The sequence below is a fragment of the Strix uralensis genome, chromosome 5 (assembly GCF_047716275.1).
Source record: "Strix uralensis isolate ZFMK-TIS-50842 chromosome 5, bStrUra1, whole genome shotgun sequence".
Lineage (NCBI taxonomy): Eukaryota > Metazoa > Chordata > Aves > Strigiformes > Strigidae > Strix > Strix uralensis.
In genome coordinates, this window is record NC_133976.1 from 19,359,762 (window position 1) to 19,369,688 (window position 9,927).

The following is a 9,927-nucleotide window of genomic DNA, read 5'->3' on the forward strand; positions in this document are numbered from 1 at the left end:
CACCCACAAGCACAGACACTGAATTTGACAAATCTTATTATTTCTAGTTCTGCAGGTATTACAGCTTGAACTCTGAAGATGTCCTTCTCATGACTAGCTCAGTGAGACAGAATACAGCACTACAAAGTATAGTAGCTTCGATGCTTTTTTCTTATTCCTAATAGCCACAAATGCTTTAAAGTTAGGTTAACTTGTCTTTTTCTGAAGACTAAACAGTTCAATTTGCATATATGAACAGCATGAAGAAAGGGAGAGGAAGGGAGGAAAGCAATAGATTTTCCAGAGGGTCTATGAGAATTCTCATAAACTCAACAGGTCATTGCTACTGCTTACATCATCACCAGAAATTTACATTTTTATTCCTGTAAAGCATGAGGTATCTTGCAAGTATAAAGGTTTTCTTGGGCATTTTAATGCTTTTATGTATTTCTTTCTGCATTATACATGCTTAGTTATTCAGGGACCTAGAACAGACAGCTGCAGAAGCAGAGGGGAAAGACATGCTGTTTATCTGACTTGCAGTCAGTCGGTAAAAGGTTTGGAACTGTTTCCATTATGAGTAGATTTGTGAGACAGAGACTGACCCAACCTACAGCCATCTCTGTGAATTATCTTTGTGCAAAAAAAAACCAAAACCAAAAACAAAACCAAAAACCATTTACATGGATGGGTGCTATACGGAATCCTAAAACTCACAGAGACATCTTTAAGACTGTAATTGAATGTGTAAAATACACAGTTTAGACAAGTAGTTCAGCTGTTAGGCAACACTGAAACCTCTTTAATATGACCAATTACTTTGTAGGCATCCAGAAAATTTCCGGAAATCAGTACTGGAAACATGATAGATAATTCAGAGTTGTCATCAGAGTGCCAATATAACTTCATCAAGCAGTCATGTAAAAGCAGTTGGCTACTGTAGCAAAAATAACGACTGTGGTTTAATCTGACTTGTATTTTTATTCTAAAAATACAGTGTGGAAACAAGATGAAACTGCTAAAGCTTTATCAGGCTTGATATGGAATTGTTGGTATTTATGTGGATTCCATTTAAAATAAAAGGTCAGACCAGACATACTTGAAACTCAGTCCTAACTCTGAAAATATTTGCCAGTTACAGTAAGCCTGGCTCAATTTTCTTGCTTGTGATGCAAAAAACGTTTTGTCAGCAAATCCAAACCTAGATCTTACACTGAAAGAGACAGAGATTTTTGGGTGGGTTTGTTTTGGTGGAAAGCCTGTCTAAGTCAGCAAAGCACCACATATTCCCATCTTCTCAAGGTGACTTGCCAACACACCTTTCCCAAGCTTTAAAGAAGTTGTGTGTATGTAGTTATCTAATTTACAGTTTTTATTGTAATCTATTGACCTAGTTCATATTCTAGAAATTACTGCCAAACAGTCATCAAGAGCATCATTTTCCTTTAAACCTGCCTGTCAGGGATGTGGTACTTTTCATGGTTTTCAGTTCCAGAAGTAAGGAGAGGGGTCAGCAGAACTGCCACCTTGGACTTCTGGCCTGTTTAAGAGCCTGGTTGACAGACTCCTTGGGGGGCAGTCCTGAAGGGCAAAGGAGTCCAGGAAGCTGGACATTCTTCAAGGAAGAAATCTTAACGGTGTAGGAACAGGCTTTCCCCATGTGCTGAAAGACAAGCTGGTGAGAGTTTTGATCTGCTCAAGAGTAGGAAGGCTCTAAAGAGCAATCTGGACAGGCTGGATCGATGGGCCAAGTCCAGTTGTATGAGGTTCAACAAGGCTGAGTGCCAGGTCCTACACTTAGGTCACAGCAACCCCATGCAATGCTACAGGCTTGGAGAAGAGTGTCTGGAAAGATGCCTGCTGGAAAGGGACCTGTGGGTGTTGGTTGACAGCTGGCTGGATATGAGCCAGCAGTGTGCCCAGGTGGCCAAGGCAGCCAATAGCATCCTGGCTTGTATCAGCAATAGTGTGGCCATCAGGACTAGGAAAGTGATCTTACCCCAGTACTCGGCACTGGTGGGGCTGCACCTCAAATACTGTGTTCAGGTTTAGACCTCTCACTACAAGAAAGACATTGAGGTGCTGGAGCGTGTCCAAAGAAGAGCAATGAAGCTGGTGAAGGGTCCAGAGCACAAGTCTTATGAGGAGCGGCTGAGGGAACTGGGGTTGTTTAGTCTGGAGAAGAGGAAACTGAGGGGAGACCTCATCGCCCTCTACAACTACCTGAAAGGAGTTTGTAGCAAGGTGGGTGTCGGTCTCTTCTCCCAAGTAACAAGTGATAGGTCGAAAGGAAATGGCCTCAAGTTGCACTAAGGCAGGTTTAGATTGGATATTAGGAAAACTTTCTTCACTGAAAGGGTTATCAAGCCTTGGAACAGGCTGCCCAGGGAAGTGGTTGAGTCACCATCCCTGGAAGTATTTAAAAGACATGTAGATGTGGTACTTAGGGACATGGTTTAGTGGTGGACTTGGCAGTGTTATGTTAACAGTTGGATTCAATGGTCTTAAAGGTCTTTTCCAACCTAAATGATTCTATCATTCTATGATTCTTTTCTGTGATTTGAACTACTAGTATAAATAGTAAACAAGTCCTTCTTATGGTGAATTTGAGAATCCCTCTTTTCTCCTGCTTGTTGTGTCTGGTTTTCTGGGGAATAGTTAATTTACCTGTAATGAGGAATGAAAAGGAAAAAAAAAAAAAAAACCAGGAGGCGGGATGGTGGGTGTTCATTCTCTTCCTCTTCTCTAGACTCTTCATGCTCTCTCCTATCCTCTCTCTGCTTTTTATCTGTTGTTCCTATTACCTATCTTCTTTTTTCTGCCGTCATTAATAAATGATGTTTAAACTTCCCTGACTAACCTATGCCTTTTTTTCCCCCTCTCATTCCATTTTCTCCTGTCATTGTCCAAAGTTGTAAATTCACCTCCTGTTCTCTAATCTGTCCTTCTTCCTGTCATAATTTTCTTTCAAGCCTGCTCTCTGCCCTGCCTCAGCATTTTTTAAATGCATAATTGTCTCCCTTCTTCTCTCCTTCTTTTAAAGTGTTGATACCATATTCACGCAGCAGGGATGTGCAAAGTGGAGACAGGTATAGCAAGTCAGGAAGGAAGCTTTTACATCTATAAAATGACAAAGCAGCAGGTATCTGCAAATGAATGTGGTTGTACCTGAATTCTCTCTCCATCCTGGGACCAACATGGTAGAGAAGTACATTATGTAAACACCTAACACACAGTCCATCAGCAGTTTACGCTGTTGCTTTTAGCTTTGGGCCATTCCAGCCTAATTCAGGAAAGATGGAGCTAAGTCATCCTAATTCTTAACACAATAGTAATTTACTTCCAGACCTAATAAACCATAAGTCTTTTGCTTTGTGTCTCTCTGCCTAAAAAGTATTACTACCTTAAAAGTTGTGTTTTTTTCTAATGGGAAGAAAAATAGGGGGCATAGCAGAAACCCCAAGAAAGAGTATAAAGGGGAAACAGAACAATTAATAGAAGCAAAACTTTAAAATAATTTCTTTTGCTGTATGTATATTAAAAAAGGGGAATATACAACAATAATCAACCAGGTTTTTTGCCTTCAGCCTGTCTGAGGCCATGTGGTTTGGAGATCTGATCACTAGTCCGAAAAGGAAAGGCTGTTTGCAAGATTTCTGGGGTGTTTTTTCCTGGAAAAGGTGAGAGGACAAAAGCAGAAATATATGACATACACTTTATGCCTTTTAAGGAAAGTATTCATCCATCTATCTATCTATCTATCTATCTATCTATCTATCTATCTATCTATCTATCTATCCATCCATCCATCTATCCATCTATCCATCCATCCATCTATCTATCTATCTATCTATCTATCTATCTATCTATCTATCTATCTATCTATCTATCTTTCTACATACATATATAGAGAGATCCATATGTTTCAAGCTGTCACTCAATTGATTTGGTGGCAGGTATTTCTTTCATTTACTGCTCTGAGGGTTAGGTTAAAAACTCTAAATTTAATACACAGCTTGAACCAAGTGAATTGGATTTTCTTATTTGTTTTGCTCTTTCACATTCACTGTTCAGTATTTTCAGGAGTTATGCATGGTATTTCCGTCACTAATAACAGTTCTGATTATTTGGAGACAGAACAGTGCCAAAGTAGATGATAGTGTTTGAACATTGAAACAGCATTTTTTTTTAACAATCATGCTTTATACACCTCAAAACATTTTGTCTTCTACAGTATCTGCATAATTTTGAAATAATTTCTAAACAGATATTTTGGGTGAGCATGAGTAGCTGGCCTCTTGTTGTATAAATCAGTCATTACTTTCTCATTTGTGTTTGTGCTGTCTTCCAGTACTTTTGTTTTCCTTAATAGTGTGAACTTTGGTTCTATTTCTCTTTCAAACCACTGCTTCCATTCCATTTTCTTTTAAACAGATTAATTGGGCAGTCCTTTGCCCATTTTCATTCTTTTGGGTTTTTTTCTGCTGTGTAACTAATATAATTTTCTGATTAAATTGACTATTAATAAATATTATTTACATTAATTTACACTTGTAAAAGCATCGCTAGAGGGCAGTATTGATTAAATTAGGTGCACTCTAGTGTTCATTGGAAACTTAGCCTCCAGTGTAAATATTCTTGCATTTTTAATAAATGGTCATGGCTTTCATATCCATTTTTCATCATAAGTTATATGTAAAAAGTAATAGTCATTTAATCACCATGTTTGTTAGATACTGTTATATGTAACTTTAGCGCAGGTAAAAGAACATTCTGTGATATTATTTTTATGAAAAAGTGCATGGAGATTAATAGAAAGTAGATGGCATTGAAGATATTGTAAATTATCATTTATATTCATGACTTTATTAGGAATAATGATTAAAGTGTTAATTTTTTATAATGAATAAAAATATAGGTTTGTTCATATGTTGCTTCTAAGGGAAAATGTTTGCTGTGAAAAATTAGTATCTTCTAATTCTTTAACTGTCTCCATGAAAAATCTCAGTACAGTATATTTTAAAATAATGGACAGCAAAGATAACAAGGATTGTAAATTAAGACACTGACTCATTTGTTCTTCTTGATTTACAGGTCTCCTGACAAATGCAGCAACACAGAATCCTCGTAGGAGTGGTTTAGGCTCTGTGTGAGCTACTTAGTCAAGTTTCACTGCTGTGGATCATCATCCTTTATATGTCATCAACTCAACTGTCTGTTTCTCTGTATCTCATGAATGACAGCATAATTCCTCTACATTATGAGCTAAAGTTTGTTCTACCATACTAAGAATCACTGGACTAAGGAATATAGAAAAAGAGATATGCTTGGGCATTAGCAATACAAAAATGTTCATGGTTAACGTTTCATCTGCGTTATACACCACTGCTGGACTTGCTGTTACCTACATGTTTTAATCTGAAGAGTCTGCTACAATGAAGAGTATCATCCCAATCAGCCTTAGAGAAGACTGTTTTGCCTATGGGAGGACACTGAGGTGCAAAAGAGAAACTCTTCTTGTGCCCTAAACTGTCTGAATTGCTTTTATTTTCTTATACTTTCAGTATATACAATAGACCAAAGAGCAAAATCTATTTTAAAGTGGACACAATCTTACTGTTAACAGAGTTATGTCATTAAATTGTAGGAGGTCTCCACAAGGACATGGTTCCAGCTTTCACAAAGCTGAGATGCTGTTGTCCAGCAGAAATCTTTATGGAAAGCTGCAGTAAAAACTAACTCAGAGACCTGCTCTTGAAATGCCACATTCGAGAGAACATAATGGAGCACTGAGAGAAAATGACCTATGTTTGAAAAACTTGGACAAAAAGAACACAAACTGTCTACATGGCACCTTTATTCCTCTGTACTTAGATTGACTTTCTCGTACTAAAATCATTTTCAGTTTTAACCAGTTAAACATGCCTCTTCTACAGTTCCATTTTTGATAGTTAAAGTTGGATAATACAGTATTTGCAAAGAGCATGTTTGGTCATCTGTGGCCTATGTCTCATCTGATACACCATTTAGCACCAGAAAGCAAATTAAAGAGAAAACAAAAGTAACACTTGTTTGAAAGAGATCATTAAATGTATTTTGAAAAGCCTAAAGTTATATATTTAACAGTTTTTATATGTTGTATATTTGTAGAAAATCCTATTTAACAATTAACGTGATAACTCTGACAGTCATGACAAGTGGTTCAGAGTTAAGTTGTGTTTTATTACTTCAGTTGTCTCTGAAGTGACTGGTGTCGTTTGCTTTCTTCCATTGGGACATTCTGGATGTAAAGCATGACCAGAGAGGACTGTGTAGAAAAAGCAAAGAATAATGTTGTTTATATTACATAAATGCATTCAACCATTGCACTGTTGGAAGGCTTTTTTTTATTTTTATTTTATTTTTATTTTTTGTCTTTATGTACTGATAAAAATAGAGTGTAAAATATTTTACTCATTGGTCTTCATAGCAAGGTTTGTTTTTCTTTTTTTTTTCTCTCTCGCTGTGTCTCTCTCTTTCTCTCCCCCTATTTTTATGTAAGGGTCAGTTTGAAGCCTGTTCCTTGATCCCATTTTCAGTGTTTTACCTCATCATTAGAAAGCCCACTTTTTTGGCATTATTGGTTAGCGAAAATTTAGCAAAGACAGTATAGATGAGGGGGAAGTTATGATAAAACAGAGAAACAAACAAAACCTTGTTCCCTTTTACTATACCTTTCGGTATGTAAGTTTGGTACATATTGGTATGATGCAATCAACAAGGTAGCTTAATTTCTTCCTGGCAAATGTATTATGGTTTCAAGTATACTACCTACTACTCCAATTAACTTTTAGTGTTATGCTAGTTCTATTCTACTAAAGAAAAATATATAGAGATTGTTCAAGTGACCATAGATGAAAGGTACAAAAATGAAAAGTTGATTACATAAATTTTTTTAAGGCCTGCTCTATTACTGAGGCTTATTTAATGCAGAGATTGCAGGAAACATGAACTATAGATCATTCTGTCTTCAAGTAAAATAAATATATACAAAATTCTTATTTAATCTTAGGATTTTGACCAGTGTCAAAGTAGCAATTAAAGCCCAGCCACTTGAAAAGTGTTATGGACTGACTGCACTATAAATGACCAATGTCAGGTTTAAAATGTCATGCAATAAATGATGGTAAATACATTTACTGTACATGTAGACCTCAAGAGCCAGATCCCTCACTCTACCAACTCTGTTTTGATTTATTTTAAAGGGAGTGTAGTAGCCTTATTTAGTAAACACAGAACAATTAAAGATGTTACATCATTTTTGTTGCTTTACAGTATTCAGTTTTGTGTTGGTTCAGCTAAATTATGAAAAATAAAGAAAATCCTTTTATAAGTGAGACTTTTGTTCCCTGAGCATGACATCACCAAAGGAATATCACCAGATGATAAGTAGTTGATAAGTAGTTGGGGGCACAGAGAGGAAGACTTAGCAATGGAATGGGGAAATTAAGGACATGGGTTGTGTTTCGAAATTGAAGTTTTACCCTTTCCTTTCCAGGTCTTGGGTACCTTCATTCTGGTATGCTCAGTTATTGATCAGATTCAGGTCATTTGTTTTCTGGAAAACAGATCCCACTAGAGGATCTAGGAATGGACATCTAAAATCTTTACATCTAAAATCATACCTTCCAATCAGTTCTGAATATGCAAGCTTATGTCTTTGTTTTTGAGTTCTTTAAATGCTCAACAGAAGGTTTATGAGGTCTACTCTGGACAAGAAATATCAAAGACAAAAGATGCTGATTATTCATCAGAGAGAAATTCTAGTTGCTGAGTCTCCTGTGTACGACAGACACCTCAAGGCACTTAAAATGCGTTTTGTACTTTTCCCTCCTCCCCTGAAATGTACAGTTTTAAAGAAACAAAATATACTGGCTGCCTTTGTCACTGTGAATTACTACTCTAAGAGCAGTGGTGAAATGTTTCTCTCTCAGGAACAATATGTTTTCAGAATATTGTGAAATTCTAATTTTACAAAACTAAGTTACATAAAAAAATTGTTTGTTTCTGAAAGTATTATTTTATGTGCCTCTTCCAAAGCAAAATTTGAAACACCGAGGGAATGTCTTATTTGAATGCTATTAAATATCCTTCATTTCTCAGCTTGCAAACAAGTAACTCTTTCAAAACACACTTGAAAAAGAACAGAAAAATACAGAAAAACACATAATAGAATAATAAAAACAATCTCTGGAACTGCAGTAAACCTTTAAACATTTTTTGAAAAAAGCTTCTCTGTTAGCTTTCTGTTAGCCCAAGCAAGGACAGATGTAACTACTGCTTTAAACATCTGGGATATCAAATGGAGCAAATATTAACACACTATAGCAATCAAAATGACACATCATTCACCAATTCCATAATTATGATTTTAGCTTTTTTTCTTTTTTTCCAATTCATTTCTTCTCTGCAGTAGCTCAGGTTTTATGCATGTGGTATCCTCAATCATTCACTTGTTTACTGAAACTGTACCCACATGCTGTTGCATAAATCTTTAACCCAGGCACTTATTATCTAATATAGCCTATTCATCACAATCGTGAGTACTAATTAGAGTTTCCAGAGTAAAGTAAGGAATTTAACACTGTGTCTGAAAAGCCTATATGGCTATGAGGAACAGAAGGTGATAAATTGATTGGTTGACAGGAAAATCACAGCACTGACTGCCTGGGCCACTGAACTAGTGGAAAGAAAAAAGCACAAGCCAACACTGGATGTAGACAAGAAGCCAAAAAACAAAACAAAACAAAAACAAAAAAAAAAAAAAAAAAAAAAGAAGAAGAAAAAAGAAAAAAGAACTGGAATATATGCAGTATCTTTCCCAATAAAAAAGTACAGAAGAAGGCATTTGCTTTTAAACCTCTTTGTATGTTTTATATTAAGAATAACATATACATTAATAACAACCAAAGACCAGGAATGGGTTAACAGGGGTGTTGCTTACATCTACACAAGCAGTCACTCCTCCCATTAAAGGGACAAAGTGAGAGATGACAGGAAAATGGAAGCCATTGACACATAACCTTCCAAGATTTAAAACTGTTTCAGATGAGAGATTGGATCCATAAGAGGTAGAATAGCATTTTCTGTGAGGTGTGGAATGGACTTAGTGAAGACTGGGTAAGAACCACCACGAAATAGTGGAAAATAGCCCCTGTCTCTGATTCCCAGGGCAACCTTTAGCAAAACAGGCTTAGTCAGAGGAGAATTCCTCTGGTGGCAAGAATTCTTGAAAGCTAAAAGACCCTCTAACTATTACCATACTGCTTCCCAGGGAGCACAGGCAGCAGGTTGCCATCACTAAGGTTTGTAAGACCCACTCTCTATTAGTATAAATCATATTAGCCTGCAGACCAGCTTTTTTTTTCAAACAGCTTCAAGATGGGCTAAGGGCAAAAATGATTTCCAGGTACTTTTGTTTCTCCTGTTCCAAACACACAGAAAACACTTCCCAAACATCCCAATATCGACAGTAATTTTGTGGCTGGTATTGAGTAATGATTCTCTGAGGAGGATATTTAATGTAAATGCAAGTGATACAGTACTTTCACAGTGAAAACCATAAAGGCCTGAAGAAGGTTCTGCATATACTTAATGCAAAGAAAAGAAGTAACTTGTGCTTTTTGTTTCTTCTTTCAGGTATATTTTATAAATTATGCTTTTTTATTTATCCCACTTCCTTCAAAGAAAATTTATGTCAGTGGAACACAAGAACTGTCAAACCAGTTCAGCTGAGTGCTTCCTCTTGGTTGATGCCATGTCTTAACTGGAATCTTTTTAAAATTACTGGGTTCTCCAGATGGCAAAATATATCATAGCCCTCCCAAAGATGAAGTTTCTTCTATTCTTCCAGTTACTGTTTGGTGTATGCTTCACACCCTAGAAGAATGAAGTCTTATATATGTGTAT

At 36.4% G+C, this 9,927-nt stretch overlaps 1 protein-coding gene across 6 annotated transcripts in view; it reads left to right on the forward strand.

Moving 5' to 3' along the window:
• The window catches only part of TAFA5 (TAFA chemokine like family member 5), a 458,203-nt gene extending 450,925 nt beyond the window's left edge, over positions 1 to 7,278 (forward strand). For 4 of the 6 annotated variants that reach the window (XR_012629139.1, XR_012629142.1, XR_012629143.1 and 1 more), the window contains one exon: positions 5,074 to 7,278. Coding sequence is in view for 1 of the 6 variants with exons in the window: in XM_074870054.1 (XP_074726155.1) it covers positions 5,074 to 5,082 (9 nt within the window). In the remaining 5 variants the exon portion in view is untranslated. Of the gene's footprint in view, positions 1 to 3,566; positions 3,660 to 5,073 lie in introns of all 6 variants that reach the window. The other 2 variants (XR_012629140.1, XR_012629141.1) reach the window with 1 other exon arrangement.
• Positions 7,279 to 9,927: the final 2,649 nt, after the last annotated feature.